This window comes from Glossina fuscipes, unplaced genomic scaffold (assembly GCF_014805625.2).
Source record: "Glossina fuscipes isolate IAEA_lab_2018 unplaced genomic scaffold, Yale_Gfus_2 121, whole genome shotgun sequence".
NCBI lineage: Eukaryota > Metazoa > Arthropoda > Insecta > Diptera > Glossinidae > Glossina > Glossina fuscipes.
Window position 1 is genome coordinate 5,888,124 of NW_023998464.1, and position 19,705 is coordinate 5,907,828.

At 36.2% G+C, this 19,705-nt stretch overlaps 1 protein-coding gene across 1 annotated transcript in view; it reads right to left on the bottom strand.

The window, feature by feature from the left end:
* Positions 1–19,705, bottom strand: part of LOC119640512 (cytoplasmic dynein 2 heavy chain 1) — a 33,260-nt gene that overhangs the window by 3,219 nt on the left and 10,336 nt on the right. Inside the window, 15 exon segments of the mRNA XM_038038601.1 lie at positions 612–929; positions 1,005–1,214; positions 1,274–2,430; positions 2,958–4,288; positions 4,695–5,668; positions 7,596–7,942; positions 8,018–8,240; positions 8,337–8,572; positions 8,647–8,749; positions 12,234–12,403; positions 12,768–13,395; positions 13,489–14,005; positions 14,088–14,219; positions 14,317–14,442; positions 16,748–17,679. Coding sequence (XP_037894529.1) covers positions 612–929; positions 1,005–1,214; positions 1,274–2,430; positions 2,958–4,288; positions 4,695–5,668; positions 7,596–7,942; positions 8,018–8,240; positions 8,337–8,572; positions 8,647–8,749; positions 12,234–12,403; positions 12,768–13,395; positions 13,489–14,005; positions 14,088–14,219; positions 14,317–14,442; positions 16,748–17,679 — 7,404 coding nt within the window.

A 19,705-nucleotide genomic window follows, 5' to 3' on the forward strand; every position in this document is an offset into this window, starting at 1 on the left:
TATATTCTATATATCCTTTCTAAAAAAACGTTTATGGGAATCAGAATGTGAAAAAATTAGACCAGTTCTTTGTATTAAAACTTAATCGCTACTATTGAAAGTACTAATTAAATCGCTTGTTATCTACTGAATATGTTCATTAAAACTATGCTTTTATTAACTTTGTAAAAGATGGATTTAATTTTGCATGATAAGCAATCTTTCCTTTTCATAGAAACCGAGGCAAATGGTAACCCTGCCACTGGCCTCTAAACATCATCTCTTACATTTACTGTCAAATACTTTACTGATGTCAATCAAAAACAACAAAAAGAAAAAAAATTGTGGAAAAAAACCCAGACGAGAAACCGAAATATTGCTGCAGATAATTTGAAAAAAAAACGTATATTTTTGTTGGATACAATTAAAATAAAATAAAAGTAAAACAAAGTAAAAAGTGTTGTGTTAGAATTTATGGCCAAAATGGGAAAGGTATGTAGGAATAAAAAGGTACGAAAAACGAAATCACATAACGTTCGCCTAAAATTATAGATTTTTCTTTCGTTTTTTTTTTTTAGTTTTTAAGCATAATTTAAGTAAAATGAACTTTTAAGTTTATAATAGAAACTTACCAACAGAGGTTTTATAAGCAAGTGTTGGGCATGTGAGGATTCTGATCTATTTGTTGGGGCGTAGCTGGGCGATAAAACTAAAGACTCCATTATAAGATGCTTGCAGGACTTGTTCAATGATTTGGAAATTTTCAATTTTAAGGCAGCGAGTAGAGTATCACAATTGTAAACAGTGGCTAAATCAATTTCGCCAATAAATTGCGAATTCTGTTTAGTTTTGAAACGAGACTCGCTAGCTTGAGCTCTCAACATGAAGGCTTTTAAGTAATCCAAAGCAGTAGACGGTCCTGACCATATACGTTGCCAAGACAGAGGCACCTTATACAAAAACATAAGAAAGAAAGAAAAAAAAATTTGTTACAAATATTCAATTTAAATGATAAATAAATTAACCTGATTATTGGCTAAAGTTCGCAGTGTAAAGTTATTAGAATATAGTTGTCTGCTCTTAAGGTCATTGTAAACTTGTCCCAAAGTGCTATGTATTGAATGATAACCACTAGCTGCCAGCTTCAGCTCTGTGCTTATAAATACCAACCAAGGTTGCGAAGATTTTTCGATGATTTCATGAAATTCCTCTACAGTTTTCTTTAAGGTATTGTTCTAAAATATGCGAGAATTTAGTTTTTTCTCCTGGTAAGCAATGTTCTTTCTCTTATTACCTCAGCTAGTTTTTTCCATAGATTCAATAACGGTTTGATTTGCTGTTCAATTTTTTGTAGATTCTCTCCATCGGTGCTTGCTGCTCCAAAATGAAATACCCTTAATTCTTTCAATACACCTTTGGCGTAATCCATCTCCCGACTTGTGTTTGATTTCCTCGAAAGTTTAAATATGTGTGGCTCATCTTGTGCGGGCAGTTTGGCCAAAGCATTGCCATAATCCGCCCACTGCTGGCTTGTAGGTATAATTACTGTGCCATCAAAAGGAGCCCAACGACTGCTTAATGCATCATTTTTCAAGAATTCCTCTAAATATTTTTGTAATACTTTCAAATCTCTTGAGTCATTAATACGCCCGCCGAAGGCTGTATTCTCAATTAATTTTTGTATTATGCGCCAATCGTATCTATTGTTAACTGTTGCAGAGTCTAACCACTTTAACAAAGTCAGAGCAGTATTCAAGTCTGACTCTCCAAATTCGTAACGCTGCGACCAGCCTTGTGGAATGAAGCGGCGCCTCTCCTGCAGCGCAGCCAGTAATAAAAATAACACCACACGAATTTTCATGAGTTTACCATTTTTAAGTATGGATCGATCTTGCTCGGCTATCGCGTAATTTTGTAGCATTTTTTTCGCTTTTTGTTTAATACTTGAAGGGCATTCATATAAAACCCTAACGTATTTGTAAATAATGGCTTCATTAAAACCTTGTATTGATTCACAAATAAGCCATAAACGAAAATCTTCAGATTTCTTAAAGTCATCCAGTTCTTTGTCCAGTTCAAGTAGCCAATCTGGCACCAGATGAACATTTTTTATGCAAACCCACTGCCCCAATTCAGCCGCTCGCTTAACAATTTCTAATGCTTTTTTTTCCATACCCCTGCCTATCGAAATCTCTTCATATTTATCTTTCCCTCTTAAACGTGAAACTAAGGCGATTATTTCAAAAGATGGATCGTTTTCCGTTTGTGTTACCATTATTATGGGTTTATTACTTGAACTCTCAGCTACTAATTGTTCGACGGTCGGTTGTTGTATGGCTTCAAGAGATAGGCCTAGGAGTTCTTCTGTCGTTAAACGCATGTAACGAGTAATTAAGTCAGATCGTAAAATTTGCACCAACAGCAACTTGTCGAAGTTGGTTAAATTGTCCACTAAAAAGAATAATTTCATTAAGTTGTTGTGAGCTTTTGTGGTCTTTATAAGCTTTAGTCAACGTTTTGTAAGTTAACATGGACCAAATGTATTCCATGTGTCTTCCGTCACTACTAACATTTAATAGTGGCATTGAACTAATCCCGGAATTTGAAGACGTCATTCGTAATAAGTTTGATCAACGATTGACCAGTGTTCTTGTATATCATTATGCAAGCAAACCAAACTTTGATCAGTCAAAGGTTATGGGCACAATATGTCTTGTTTGGTCAATTCAGACTATTTTAGGATACAAACGATCCAATGAGCGCAAGACGTAGTTAGCTGTGGATGGTTTAAAGCAAGAAGTGCTTCGGAAGTTAATAACTCGGCCAAGGGTTGAATACAAATGTTAACATAAAAAGAAGGGAAAAAACATTAAGGATACAAAGGCTTGACTAAAGCTTATAACAGACGAGGAAAATATTTTCATATTTTCAATTTTCTCCTCTCTCTGAAATTTTGTTTAATCGTTCGCGGAACATACCTGGAATTTCCTCGCTTTTAGCCTCGACGAAATTTCGCCACTTATTCGTATTATGTAATTGTAATTTCCCTTCCAATTCGGGTTGAACTTGGAGCCAGGCTTCTAACTTTGCTACAGCTTCCTTGTTAAATACATCTGCGATTATCTGGGACCTTTGATTTTCAAAACTAGCCTTAAAATCGGCGGCAGCTGCAAAATTTGTAACGAATAGCTCCCAATCCTGAGCTCGTATGCGTTGCTTAAAAGCTGTGCGACTTATGAATAAAGCCAAAGTTAAATGACGATCTCTAGCTATTGCTCGTGCCAAGTACTCAAATATCTCACGTACCAACTGTCCGAAAAAATTATCTTTAATTTTCTTTGCATTTTTCACATCATGAAGATCGTATAACTCTAAAACGTTTGAAAAGAGTTGAATAAATCTCGTGGAACTCATATCATAAATTGCAGTTAACTCTATGTAGAAATCGGCTGCTTTTTTGCACAGCTCTCTGAGTTCAGTATAATCAGCTAAGAGAATTTCTTTAAGGGCGGCACTCTCTCCCAGAGATTTATCGATAAAGTTACTACTCTCTTTGACTTCTTTGAGAGTTTTCAAGAGTTTCTCATTTTTTAGAATATCATCGTGGGCATTGGATAACTCCTCCAATAGCTTATCCTCTAACTCTATGCGCTGTTTTAAGAGAGTGCCTTCATTGCGTAACAATCCGATTCTCTTCTCTTCTAGCGAAGGATCCTTCTTAACAATAGCATCGGACATTAGCTGATCGGTCAAACCAACTGCCGTTACCGTGAATGGTAAGCAAGTTATATATGCCTTAGTTTCAGCAGGTATGTTCAGTTTAGGGTTTGTTGCCACCAACACCAATTGAAAGCTTTGATGCAAGTCGATTAGCTTGCCGCCAAGTTCCAACTGACGCTTATTAAATTTCATATAAATTCTATTCATAATAACTTGCAATAAAGTTGGTCTAAGTTCTTGGCAATCTTGTATGATCAATATTTTTCCGAAACGTATGGCCAACTCCAAAGTATACATTAAACGAGGATTATTCTGAGTTGTCAACTCGTGAGCCAGTTCTTGTGATTGCAAATATTCTTTTAACCAAGTAACGGCGGTGCCGGTGGGGTCAATAAGCAATGGTGCTGATAAGCTGGTATATGGTAAATCAAGAATTTCCATGAGCAGTGCAGCGTTTTCTAAAATTTGAGCATCTCGAGCTAAGCCCATACTTTCCCAAATTATTTGTTCTTGCTCGGTAATAAGGCTTTTACGTAGGTCAAAAATTTCTTTCAGTTGCAATTCTGACGTTATTTCATTTAAAGTGCAGCTATTGGCAAAGTATAGGTAATAAACACAAACGATTTATTAGGCTAATTAGAATGAAAATCATAATCGTAAGCTCTTCCAAGGCCAAGCGAAAACATTTTTTCACGATTTATTCAATATGCGTAAATAAATATGCAGGCCACCGATGTTTAAGACCACTGCCTACCATTCTAGGTTGTAGGTTACCGAAAAGAAGTTTCTGAAATTTTCAGTCTTCCAGCAATGGTAAGCTCTTTTAATTGTAGGTATTCTTTCTCAATTTCCGCGAACGTTTAAGTTTTAACGATTAACGGACTGAGGAACAGACACGGCCGAATCACATTTGCACTTAAAAGTGTTATAGTGGGAGGTGTGTTTTGCTAGCAATAAAAAGCTAAGATGGATGGCTTTACTAATTCGATACTAACCTTCTTTCTTGTAATGGTAGGTGAGATAAATAATTCAAGGCCAAAGCTACCATTAAGGATTTTGTATCTAAATTTTTCTGTGTTTCTTTGTACTCCTCCAATTGCCTATTCCATGTCTTATATTCAGCACTAAGTTCTTGTACTAACGTTTCAGCTGCTTGCAATCGACTACGAGCCTCTTCCAGTTTCAATTCCAGCATTACAGCCTCCTGAGTGTGAGCATTCAGTTTGGCCGATAATTGTTTCACACGATTGTCCACGTCATCCAAACCCGACAATAAAGATTGCATCTCGTTTTCAGCCACTTGAAGATTTTTCTGTAATTCCGCCTGCTCACGTTCCAACGGTTTGATGCTTTGTATGACTTTGGAATAACGTACGCTAGCTTTTACCCAGGCAGCCAAGGGCGCAGCAGCAGCTGAAGCTCGCTTTGCATTTTTCATAATAAATGAATCTGCCTTTGCGTTTAGCAATTTTTGTACAGCTTCACTGTTTTCGGGGCTAATGCGAGAGGGATCCAGCGATCGTATGTCTTCTTTGACGCCCCTTTTCGCCAAAAATGTTTTCATGCTATTCCACGAAGTGTCTCGTATGCCCATCAGTCTAAGAACACCTTCTAAAATATCTCGCACAGCATCGGGCGGAGCGCGTAGTGAACGGACTTCTGACAGAGCTTCCGATTTGATTTGACCGACTGCGGCACTAGCCTCAGCTAAAATCGGCTCCACTTCAGCCAATTCATCTCGTATTTCTTTTTGTCTTTGTTTTAACTTTTCATTGCTTATCTGTGTCTGCTGCTTCAATTCGAGCATAGTCGATTTTTGCTCATTAGCGTTACGCATCGTGGCAGATATCATTTCTAAAGCCTCATTAGCGAGCTGTCGTTTTTCAGCCAAAGCTTCTTCCTGTTGAGCGGCGTTTAATTTCAAAGAATCTACCAAGGCATAAGCAGCCGACAATTTATCAACTCCAAGCTAAAGAAATGAAAGTATAATTTGTGGGTAAGCGTCTTGTGTATTATGAGAGAGGAAATTAAAAGCTCCGAAACATTGAACATAATGCAATATAGCATTGCCTTTTATTCATAGTTTAATATGGCGGCTTACAACCATTTAGATAGCATATGACATTTTCTCTTTGCTTGAATTCTTTCACATTTTACTTAATTTTTTTTTTTTGTTTTTCACTTTGTAGCAGTAAAAATCATAAGAAAACTTTGGAGCAGTACATACGAAAGCCTTTTTTTTGAACGACGAAAATTAGAAAGGGTCAAAACGAGATCCCCAGTAGTTGTAGTGTTCAACAAGAAAGCATTTGCATTCAGTAACGGTACATCCTTTCATATTATTACTGCCTTGTTTATGGTACTCGATTGAAACATATATCTTTTGTATATATATATATATATATATATTTGCGACTTGATGAATTATATGGTATTTATACACTTTTGATCTTGTTCAGCCTTTTTATTTGTTATTATTTATTCAACTTTCAGTTGGATTTTTTATTTATTTATTTGTTTGCTTATTGGCTCATCCTACTCTTTAGTCCTGAAATTTATGTCTTCAGTTCAATTAGATCGTAATAAGAACATTGTTTTCAATAAAATCTTCATTCACAAATTGGTAAAACATACAGAAGGCCGCGAAAACATGTATATAAATATATTTAGTTTTTTTTATAGTAACGCTTGTAACAATAAAAAGTGCAAATATTTAAAACAAAATACAAGAGAATGCAAAACGAAAGACTTATAAGATTAAAGAGATTAACCGCACCCGCTTGAGGAATTACCGTCCTGGACTGCCGCACACAACGTCCACCATCCCACTAATCACTTGTTCTATTATATTTCTTTTCAATTTCATATTGAAACAACATTTAATATTTATGTTTAGAGTCTTACGATAGTAAAACTATTTCAAATTAATTTATATAAGTAATAAAGGTAAAGATGTGTGTGCATACTGTGAGATTTGTGTGTGTAGATTATAGAATATATTTCTTCAGTCAGCTTTGCTTGTTTGTTTGCCTTCCCTTGTGCGTTGTTTACATGCAAGCATAATTTTGACCTGCTATTCAAGGCCCCTTTCGTAACCCCTTGTTTTCAAAATAAACGGTCTCTGATCCGTTTACTAAAAGTCTTTTATCATTTGCCCTCTTTATTGTTTGCCATAAATTTTTTTTATTTATGAATGAATGTTTTCCTAATTTTTCAATGAAGATTTCATTAAAAAAATATTATTATTATAATTTAGTTAGACCAATGGAATAAATTCTAGAATAAAAAAAGTAGGATGAGCAAAAAAAAAGAAGCCGATTTTGTTGAATAAATAGTAATAAATAGTAAGGTTGAATAATCTTAATACCAGCAACAACAACAAAACAGTTTTAATATTAGGATTAGTGTTCCGAATTACTGTGGCGAAAGCGGTAGCCGTGTTCTCCTAGAAAAAGTTTGAAGATCGTAATCTTATTAAAACACTCGCTGACGACCAATATGAGAAGCAATTTTTGCCATTTAACTACCATATGAACATAATATGCAGAGAGAGAGAGATATTAAAAAAAAGTGCCTTTTCAACAACTTTTCAATCGCTTGAGTGCGAATTTCATTTACTCCTGGCGTGCTATACCGACAATCTCCTTTCTCTTCCTTCTTCTAATTACTTTCGATCAATGAAAAATAATATGACTGCTTAGGGTTTTGGGGTTACTTAGTTCAGTTTTGTCATCCACCGATGGACGAACTAGTTACTGCAAAACTTCTGGCCCCTTATTGATAAAAGCTCAAGTGTTCGCATTGTTAAACAAAACAGCAAACTCAATTCATGTGTTCGACTTTTCCTTGTTATGTTTTTTTTTTCTTTCGTAAATAAAGCACATTCAATTTCATACCTGCAACTTTTCTAATCGTTTGTTGATGTCTGCAGAGAATTTTCCGTAGATGAAGTAGTAAGACTTGATTAATTGATAAAATCTTAAAGGCGGCCCTTGATTGAGAAAATTATCTAAAATCTCATTGAAATGACGGGGAATTGAAATTTTATTATTCGCCGTTGTAGACGTGTCGCTTAAAATTTCAATGTATTTTTTGGGCAAAGAAGCGTAAGTGCTCTGAGAGGTTGGTTTAATGAACAGCAATTCCATTTTACGCTGCAATGCAGGATAATTATTGAAATATTCATTAATTTTAGGACTCGCAGAATCTAAGCAAATGATTATATGTAGATTCCGATGAACACCTAAATTAAATGATAACAATTAAATTTTCTTATTTGCTTTGTAATAATTTTCCTAAATGTAATAGCAATACATACGTTTCATAAAATATGATGCCATTGATTCTTGATAACCCTCTAATTGGGCGTTTGGTTTTAACGAACTGGCTAGTGATTCTAAATCATCGTCAAACAAATCCAACGTCTCACTTTCCTCTAGTAAAGCTTCAATCGGTTTCAATATTTCCGGGGCATAATTTAACCAAAAATGTTCGACCACTAAGCAGGTGCATTGATTATCTAAAGCAGCCGTTTGCATTGCCTAAGCGAAATTAATTAATTGTATAGCGATACCATGACACGCATACTGTGCGTGTATATAAGTGTCCTTGTGAGGCATGCATTATCAAACCCTTACCAGCTTGAAATCATTGCAAAATTCGTGTAACCCGTAACGGGCGCTGTTTGCTTGCAGCAAATGTACTTTAGCCTGTTGCATTGTGGCAGCTATGTATATGCTATCGAACTGGCGACTCCCCGCTGACCCCACCAGCAACACATGTGTTTGAGGACGAGCCAACAAACGTACAACCTTGGCTGTCTGCTCTAACAATTCTGTGGTCAGTGGTGCATCGATGACTAAACTTTCCGAATCTGTGAAAATTGATAAGTTACTTTGACGTATATGTGTTTGCTTACTTATGTATGCTTGTTTGTTTGGTACTTACTGCATATCGTAATTTGCTTTTGTACCTCTTCCAGCCATTCATCATGTTGCAATGCTTGCAATCTATTGCCAATTTGTAATGATTTCGGTACAAAGTAAATCTTCTGCCATCGGCAAATGAAAGAAGAGCAAACAATAATTTACAATTGTTTCCTATTACAGTTGTTTAAACTTAATAATGCACACGCGGGCAGTTTTGCTTAACAGATGCCCTTCTAGAACATAATTTCGGATTTACTTTTATTTTGTTCAAAGGAGCCTAATCGATGACGAGTCGCAACTTGTGCCAAAGGATAAACTGATTTATAAATGAACTTCTATTTACGGTCAATACAAAGAGTCATCGGGAACTTATCAAAAATCTTAGGGAAATTAAAAAAACGGGTTAATATATCTGACTTAGCATAACTAGAGCACATATTGCTATGGACAACGTATTGGCTTTTCTAATCAACCACATTTACTTAGTACCAGCGTCGAGACAGACTTTATATATACATTTTTTAAAAACAACTGAGTTCAGACACAGAAATCTTTATTTTCTGATCATTCATTACTATTCCTTTTTTTCTTCGCCAAACAAGATGACCGTCCTTTAACAAAGGAGATCGCTCTAAATTTCTCGCCCTGTTTAAATTGGGAACATGTAATTTTCATTACGACAACTAAGAACCAGAGAGAAGTTTTTTAAATATGAATCGGCGCACTAGCGCTTTAAAATATTGAAAATTCACTTTTTAGAGCAAATTTATTATAAGTGATGAGAACCGCTTTCATCGGCCTACAGCTGCCACTGTCGAGACACTGTGGACAAATAGTCACAGAACTTTTCCAACTATGACAACACCAGTGAAGCGATGGCTGATTCTCTTCGGCCTGAAATACAGCAGGCTTTCTTCATTTGCCGCATAATTTGCAAACAAATAAGAGAAAATGATACACCTCGTTCAAAGTCCTTTGATCAGTTGTTCGACATAGGTTACTGGCGGCTTCTCCACCGAGAAGCTAACGAAGTTATTAGAAGTTACCTACTGACCATGGAGATCTAAGGTGCACTCGGATGTGGGAAGTACTAGCATGGTTGAGTGCTTGGCGTTGCTGTCCTGTTACTTCTCGTATTGAGTGAGAGGTGGTTTAACGCTGACAAGCCAAAAGCATTATAGTCCGAACTGGCAGGTTCGGTGTACTAGAAGCATTCTAAGTGGTATAAGATTGTCCTACTCACAGTAGACTGCCGACAATTGCCTGGATTTAGCCCGCAAGGAATCCAACTTCGTTTAATTAAGCTATAGATGGATGTGGATATTTAACAGCAGAAAGAGCTTTTAGATAAGAGTTTTTATACCCACAATGACTGGAATTTTTCGATCAAAAAATTTATACCTGTTTTGAAGCGAATTTTAATAATTCGAACGTTCTCTGAATCGAAGGATTCAGAGTCAATTTCTTCAATTGTTTTAAGCAGGTCTCTCCGTATGTGTCCCCGATGTGTGTATTTTTGCGTATTACTAATGCGCTGAAATTTCCGAATTATTTCGATAAAAATTGTTATCTATTCAAAGTATTTTTGGAAAAAGTAAAATTACACTTTGTTTTCGACATACTAAATGGATATGGAAAATTTGAATAGGTCGGGGACATATTTGAACCTCTTTCATCTAAAAGTTCTTACGAGAAATTTTCTTTTATTAATTGGCATATAGCGTAGTTCCCACTATTTTGTTATCAATCTTGTTACGGTTATAGTGTCGTAAGTATCTATTTCAGATCGGTTTTGCCCTTTAATTGTAACAATTTAACTTGTTACTAAAGTGTATAGCTTATATATCGTCGGAATTATTTTTTTTTAGAGGAAACTTAGTCAAATTTCGACTATGCCAGGGTACCGCGTCACCTTATTTTTTTCTTGGTAACTAACCAAGAATTTTTTAGCTGACAATCAAGTAAATTAATTACTTATTGACTAAGTTTTCATAATCTTTAATATTGGGTGGGCGTGGATATTTTTTTCTATTTTCAGAGTAAACGTGAATACTTGTATGGTGTATGTGTTGCACTTCATGAGTAACAAGTAATAAACACGGAGAGAAAAGGTGTTTGAAATTCTTGTCTCAGAGACGTGTGAGCGTTATAGATGTGTCCTTTGAGCGGTTTGGGTCATTCTCAGATGTTTATCCAAATTGATAGGCCATGTCTTTATTATTGCTCAAGGGAGAATGTTTGCGATAGATACTACATAGTTTGGTAGGCGGACAAGTTTCGGTTCATTTCGAATTTGATGCTGATCAAGAATATATATGCTTTATGGATATGGGATTTTTGAACGCTGCTTTTGCGCGGTAAAAGCATTAACAAAAAAAATAAATTTTGATAAATTATTATTATTATTATTATTATTATTATTATTATTATTATTATAAATTTCGCCAGAGAAATAAATTCTAAGACTAAACTCCACCCAGGCGGATTGATAAATTATAATTGGGGTTTTACTATTATATTATATTGATTATATTGGGTCGACGCGGTCAATGTTTCCCATTTTTGTGCAGCTTTTACGGAATCGCCCATAGAATAACAAGGAAAAGGTGTTCTCAGTTTACTATAGGTGCGTGTTTTTCGACGGACGCGAAACGTTTTCAATTCCAACTTACGCGCAAAACTTCTAATGCCTTTGCCAAGTTTGACTCGACTGCTTGATTTTTACGGTCAAGAGAATGTTACAATAGACCTTGCACAGCCGTGTAGACCGACATGCTTAAACCGATTCAGAATTTGTTGCTGATCAAGCATATGTACGCTTTGCGGGGTCTCTGAAAGTTCCTTGCAGGCGTTGGAAACGTACAAAAACCGAGGGCGAAACAAGAGAAAATCGTCAATTGTTGTGTTTTGAGCACCTTTGTACGTTTGTTCACATTGAAAGTGTTCACACACCTTTAATTCCGATGGCAATGCAACCTATTTTTTCGTATATTCAGTATGACGGCCGCCACAAAACCGTGGATTATCTTTTGTTTTTTGACAATCCTCTTGTTATGGATGTCAAATTGAAGGGCTTGTACTGTAGAGTCCGCCAAGCTATGCGTTGTCATTGCACGTTAAATAGGGCGGAATGCACGAAGTGCCGGATTGGCTTTTTTTTGTTAAAACAAAATCAAAGGAAAAAGTTTAAGGAGAGAAAATATCATAATATCATAATATAAACTGAGGAGCAAATAATAATTTATATAAAAAATTGATTGTTGAGTGCATTGTCTAAGCTTATCTCGCAAGATAACAGTCTAAGATCGCCGGACGGATCATGATGTATATGCTCACCCTAGCCAGTTAACTAGTTAAGAACTTAGCACAATTTCAATAATATCGAATAAATCAGTTTATTTTAAAAGAATATTGAGCAACTTGGCTTTAACTTCGCTTTGCTCAGTGTAACTTTTTACCCGAGTTAATTAATTGATAAATAGAATGTCTGAAGAGTTAATTTAAATTGCTAAATAGTCATTCAGCATTTTTCGATTCGTTTTAGGTCACCAACATGCAAATTTAAAGCCATTTTAAATAAAATGTATAAATGTTATCCGCTCTTACCTCGTTGCTCTTAATTTTACGCAATGTTTGTTTTAAAACAGCATCAAACCTTTCAATATCTTCTGTTGTGGACAAACGGTCCCTAAATATAGATAACAATTCGCAATGCAAGGCCTTGATAAGTAAGGGAATAAATAAGTAAAGTAATTGTAGTATAACATAAACAAAGACTATTAAAATTTATTGTTGGATGCAATTTAAGACACTTTAAGAGCGTATGTATATGTGTGTGTATATGTGCTCGTTCGTATACACACACACACACCTGGTTATCTCAGTGATTAAAATAAAGTATACTTACCTCATAGAAAGATTGCCCTGGATAATATTTGAGATTTTCCAACGTTTTTAGTAGAAATTTTGGAGAAAATTGATAGAGTGTTTGGCAATGAGTTGAGCTCGTTGTAGCAGAGGCCGTCCTCGTAGTGATTGAGACAAAAGCCATTTGCAACTGTGCTTGTGTGTTTGCACATATTTAAAGACAAACGCAAGAGCTTTTAAAATATTAATATCGAGAAAGTAGTTACTGTTTACAAACCTTCGTATAGAAATCCATTAATCCTTCGGCAATATATTGTACAGTTTGTGAAGTGAAGCCTTTGAAGTGCGCTACCGATCGACCGTTGCCACTTCGCCCCACCAACAATGGTTCCAAGTTATGCTGCAATACGGTTAACATATCCGTTGGGCTGGGATTGGCTATGCGCACTTGATGATTTATAGCCAAATAACGCGGTGCAATTTTCAGTAAAGTTGCATTAGCTGTCGCAGATGCTATCGTCTCCGAAATGGAACCACATATTTGCAAACCACTTACATTTATCCATTCCAAGCTGTTGTTATTGTTGATATTGCCAGAGCCTCTATTAGAAAGGCTGCTGGCGTTGTTTGCCGCCTTATCAGCAATGGTGCTGCTGCTGATAGTGGTGGTGGTGGTGGTGGCGGCGGCGGTAGAAGTAGTAGTATTAGTAGTGGGAGCAGTAGTATAGTCGGTAACGTTATAAAAGCCTTGGCGCTGCACTATTTGTTGCAATAATTCAACGACTGCATTGCATTGCCACGTATCCAAATAACAAAGATCTAAATTTTTTAAAAACACAACTAAACGCTGCTGCCTGGGTTTATATTCTCGACCACGTACACCGCTTACTGCAATGCAGTTCTAGAAAAATTATATAAAAGAAGCAACAAAATTTAAATTTTTTAAAATTAAAATGTGTTGGAAGTATTTTACATATGAAAGATATTCATTTACTTGTTTTACACAACGCAACACATAGGCCGGAGTCATTTGGGCGGAACAATTAATGACAACCAAATCATAACCGTTCATCTCTTGTACCGCATAACGCATTAACTAGGTCTTGGCTGCTCCCGCAGGACCGACTAATAGGAAACTGTTGCTGGCGGCAGGTGCTTCTAGTAAAACATGTATGTTATCTAAATACATTTTCACGGCGGCTGTTTGCACAAGTTCTTCGTGCTCGTTGTGCTGCTCATCACTTTCGTACATTTGTATGGAGTTATTTGCTTTGCTAAAGTAGCACATTTCTGCCTTGTGGTTGGCGTTAGCTGTTATGTAGATGTTGGCCTTTTCGAAAAGCCAATTAGCGAATTCATTGTGCCGTTCATTGGGTAAGAATCCTAAAGCCGCTTGACAAGCATTTACCGTAAACTGTTCGCGACTTTGTATGCATAAATCAGGGCCACCGCAGGCACGTAATTTCAACATTAAAGTTCGCATCATACCTGCGCGTGCTAGCGCTGGAATGCTATTAGAAATAAATGCAAAAATTTATAATTAGTTATAGTTGATAGTGGTTTTTTAATTATAACTTTTCTTTATGACATTACTGCAAATATTCTTTTTCTATCCATAATATCGCCGGTTCGTAGATCTCTTCTATGAAACTTTGCAACAAGTCCGGAAATTCAAATTTTTTTACATTGTAATTCATAATAGATTTAAGTGGGTAATCCTCGTAGCTGATTCACAAAAAAAAAAAAAAAAAAAAAATTAAAGGAAAAGAAAAGAAAAGAAAATGCAATCATAGATAGTTTTTGAGGAGTTTTAGAAACCTACTTCATATTTACTATGCCCATACGTGATATGGTAGCTGGTGAAGCGTGCCGTAAATCGTCAGTTTCGAATATAAAATTAACGTTATTACCGAATTGTATGCGCCAACCGGAGGGTAGAGTTAATAATCTGAAATTGTATAACAAATCAGAATCTTATAAGTAAACTTGAATTGCATCGTATGTTAGAGTAGGAAGCCTTTCTGAGCGCATTAAACAGAGTGATTTCGCGAAAGAAGAAAACTGAATTGACTTCTACATTTTGAAATCAATGGACAAGGAGTAAAGCCGGATTAGCATTTGCTTCCTGAAAGCATTCGGCATTAAAAAAAATTTTAGAACGATCTTATCTCCCATTAATATATACAAAAGTCGCCGCCTGGAATATGGGAGTGAATTTTGAAAAAACATTCACCCATCCGTCATATAACAATCAATCTAGCAAACTTTTTTAGGCATAAATTGATCACTGTTTTCTTTCCCGATTAAACCGGTTTATTTGATAAAATTGTCGTTTTCTGGTAGTGAACGGTAAGCGTACGTTTACGATTTTTTTCTTATTTTTTCAATTTTAACTAAAGTTTTAAAAATATAAATTTATATAACTAAGCAGCTTTGTTTATCGTATTTCATTTTAGTTGACACCCGAGGAGGAAATACGATATAAAGACTTATTACGTGAAAGAGACCGTGAACGTAAACGTATAAAACGCATGAATCCCGAATATCGCCGTTTAGAGCAAGAACGTGATCGGGATCGGAAAAAAGCTCGTAGAGCCAATGAAGCATTTCGACAATTGGAGAAACTACGTGAAAAAATACGTAAAGAACGCAAAAAGGGCATTATAGTGGACGAAGCAGCGATAGCACAGCAATTTAATTTAATAGCTCCGACACCAGTGGAACCAGAAATTATTATATCAGACCCTTTGCCACCACCGGAATTAGCGGCACAACAACAGCCACAACAACAACAGCACCAACAAAGTAGACAACAACAAAATCATGGACATCAGCAGCAACAACAGCAGCATCATCCACCCGATAATCACAGGCGCAGAATACACAACAATGGCAATTTGAATAATATAACAAACTCCAATAATTCAGGCACCGGAAATCCTAGCGCCAATATGGGTAATATTAATAATTCTTCAAGTGTCGCCGTAATGCCTGCAACCGCTCATTTGCCTCAATTGAATAAAGGCCTGTTATATCCGGCACCAAGTTTTCCTCATCATCCACTGCCTATACCAGCTCTAATGCCTTCACTGTGCCATCCTATATTACATCAAAATTTGAGTGCGTCCTTGTATCCGCAAAATGGCATTAAACAAGAGTACAATCCGGGCAGCGAAGGCCCAAGCAATACACAAAACAATCAAACCATGGGAAGTGGAGGCGGTATGCCGGGTGCTGGCAATAATAACGACGATCATGAAATGCCTATGATTGAGCCAGAAATTATTTTGCAAACATCACCAGAGATAATAGCGGCTCCGCATCACTTTAACAGTCATGCGCATTCGCATCATTTGCATCAGCAACAGTGTAATATGTTTCAACATATGACGCCACCAGCTCATATGACGGCGCACATGCGCGCGCATGCAGCAGCCATACCGCCTCCCCCACCGCCCACAGGACCAACTAACAATCCTTCACAAACTTCCAGGCAGGCACACAATCCTATAACTCAGCAACACTAACCAGTGATTTATGTGTTTAAAGCGCAATAAGCGCGATTTTTCATTTCTTTAAAGTTTTGATTAAAATTTTGCAAGATAAAGAAACGAAAACAAAAAAAAAAAGATTAAGAAATAAACCTTATCACTAGCATTAATAGTTAGGTTAAAAAATTAACTGTTAAGCCATCACATGATCAGAACTCATCAGATCATTATTTCCACATGGTAGGAATTAATAAGGCAGTAGAGTTCTGTTTGACTATAATTTTTAAATGTTTAAACTTTTTTATTATTAAAGCTCACAAGCCCGTGGTGCCCCATTATTTGTTTCGAGTACTTTTGTTTTATCGTACATGAATGACTGCCTTCTTCAAGTGATTTACTTTTAATTTGTTTTAGTTTTAGTTAAACCGTAACCGAATTGTCACTGCGCAAGATAATATATTTCTTTTTTATAAAAACGGACACATACGCACACACACACAATCCAGTTATATGCAGTTATTGGAGGAGAACTGCGGAAGGAATATAAGCAGATAATTATTACCTAATAAAATGCAACACATTAATTCTCTTTAATTCGTCACATTAATATCGCATGTGCACACATACCCACACATGCAAACACACGCAATAATAATAGTAATTCTATGTTAAGAAAACGAATTTATGCCAATAAAAACAAAAACACGTATATTAATTATTATAAAAGCAAAAGAAGGTTTCATTCGCTCAAATTTTACTCACTTATTATCATCCAATACCGAATTTAAAGCTTCTATCCACTCGGGATCGACGCTGCCGTCGCAAACAATCCATGAGTGTATGTGTTTGGCTTCTATATTAACAGTAACTGCTGTTTGTGTTAATACGCCATCATACCACTGACGTGTATCAGCATCAAGATGACCCAGCAATTGTAGACGCGTCATCGACTTAGGGCTAATAGTGTGGACACGCACTTGCTTATGGCCATCAAAACTGATGCTTGTTAATGCATAACGCAACAAGGTCAATAATGTAGACTTGCCACAACCGGGCGGACCCATCACCACTACACCCATACGCTTTTGCAATTGTTCGTGTAATTGTACAGCTTTCAACACTTGTTGTTCATTAATGCATAGATGCAATGGGTTGAAAGCATCTCTGATTGCCTGTTGTATGCACGATGCCGTTGAAACAATATTTGTTTTACTCACGCTGTCTTTAATTTCTGGAAATACGTTTTGCAACAACATATCGTAGCGCGTCACATCTTGTCGCGTCAGCTTAGATATAATTGATGTCCGTAAACATCGCACGACCAACAACATTTCCCTGTCTCCGACAACATCAGTTGTTTTTGATGTTGCTGTTGCTGAATGTTCGCGCAGCTCTTTGCCGCAAGCCAAAAGTATGGTTTTCAACTCTCGTAATCCCCAGTCATAGTGTCGTTGGTTTGTTAATATCTTAGCGCACATATTAAACAACTCCACGCAACGTTCGGCAATTTCGTCGGCCTGCTGATAGCCCTCTACAAACAGCATAACACGAGCAATTTCTTGCGGTTCTGGTTGTTGCATTACAATCGGCCGAAATAACGCTTGTATATTCCCTGGTAATTTCTGACGGCCGCCATAGTCGGCTCCCGCTGGATTTAGAGTAACAAAAATTCCGCAATGGTTATTTAATTTAATCTAAAGTTTTGTGGAACAAATAGAATAAAAAGAAAAGTGATAGCAGTTAAAGTACAAATAACTTCAACTAGTAGAGTTATGTTCCGGCTGTGTAAAGACAACTGTGCTTAAAAGTAAGGTCGAAACAATTAACTACAAAGCGAACACTATAGGAATTGATTGAATTGAACCACTTTTACGACCCCTCCTCATCCGACGCCACTCCTCGTTATATGAAAAAATTGCAAACATTAAAATTTCGCGACGAATGTTAATATTTGGACACTGTAGCTGATGTATAAAATTTAGATCGGATCGCCCAATTTTTTTTATGCCCTTCCACATAACAGTTATTTGTTTCAACAGAGTAATTTGACGCATAAACTAACTGTACCAAATTTAGACCACGTAAATATATTTTTTGAAACCGTCCTAATATACCGATTCTTACGAGAAGTAAGCCTTTACATGACAGCAGGCTATAATTCTTGATTTTTATCGCGAAAATAAAACAGAAATTCTCTTAGGCGATACCGTGGAAATACTTGACGCTCAACGTTGCTCGGCTATAATGTTTTTATCTAAGCACTCTATTTTCCAAGTACGTTTATTTGATATCCATATCAAGCCGATTGTAAAAAAAAAAAACATTAGTGGTCGCCATTTTGAATATAGAAAAAAATTTTACTTTATTTACCACATTGCATGGTCATTTTAAGTCACAGTGTGCAAAATTTTCATTCAAAATTTCCGAAGTACCCGAAATATCGGTCGCAAGTTTCCCTGCTGACAGCGATTGAACTCGGATAAACAATTATTAGTAAACACGTTAAAGTGTTAAATTCGCCCAAGGCCAACCTTCAAACAGTCTACATAACTTTATCTAGAATAAGGACTTTTCATAGGGTCCTTTTATGCGGGATATCCAAGCTTATAAAGCTACCTTTTTTTGTCATAGAACTTAGTTTTGCCTAACATTTCGAATTTCGTCGCAAAAAACAAGAATTAGACACGTTTGTTGTTGATTACTTTTCATCGATAAGGAAGAGGTCCGAATTCAGTGCAGTAAATTTATATTTAAAGCCGCTATCGTGGCACGTTTTTATTGTAAACTACTATAAAGTCGACTTTGCTGCCATATAAACGCTTACCTTTTGTAAGGACGTTCGTAGGGGACGGACATTCATCCAGCATGTACAAATATTTATTTCTATCGATTTTGATTTGTTTTGCATAGGGCGAGTTGCATTGACAGACGGGAAGACAAACTCAGTAAGGTTTCGAAAGTGATTCTGACGTGATTGTTACAATAAAGGACGGTTTTCTGTCTCAGATCGTTATGAGTGTCACATAGGTCGGCATATTCTTGCAATCTCACCATAAATGTTGCAGAGTACGGAAAAGCGAAAACAATCGAGAGAATCGAACGGTGCAGAATTTCATTTGATCTAACTTGAGAGCACATAACTGAAATGGAGTTGATTAACTAACCAAACTCGTCGGAGAGTGAAAATTATTCGGTTAAATGTAAGGCATTATAAAAACTAAGCAAGCAACTGAACAAAATGGGAAAGGAAGTAAGCGGTAAATTTGCGTAAAAACAAATTCTAACAAGAGATCGGTACTATAACAGATTTTCCTGTATAAAGGTTTTCCTGTACAAGTTTTTTTAGCCAGACGATGAGTTCCTATGTTGTGAAGCGTTAAACTAGAGTTAGTTATCAAGGAACAAATATTCCTTGCCTACAAAAAACAATCGCCTTGTTTGTAGGAGAAGTTGCCATTTTAAGCTTAAATTAAAGTTGTTTCGTTTGTTTATATTGGCGATAAGGTCAATATATGATGGGTTTTTATTGTTTGTTGATCCTTTGCATTAATTCTTCTTAATTTTATTAGGCTTATTGATTGTTTAATATATGTGCGTAAACTTCGAGGTTATGAATCGTGGTTTAATCTTACGCTTATTGGTTGTGATATTTTTCTTCAATTTTTTCTTAGTTGAGTTATAAACATAAAAACTTTTCGTTGGCGAAAGAAACGTTGAAAG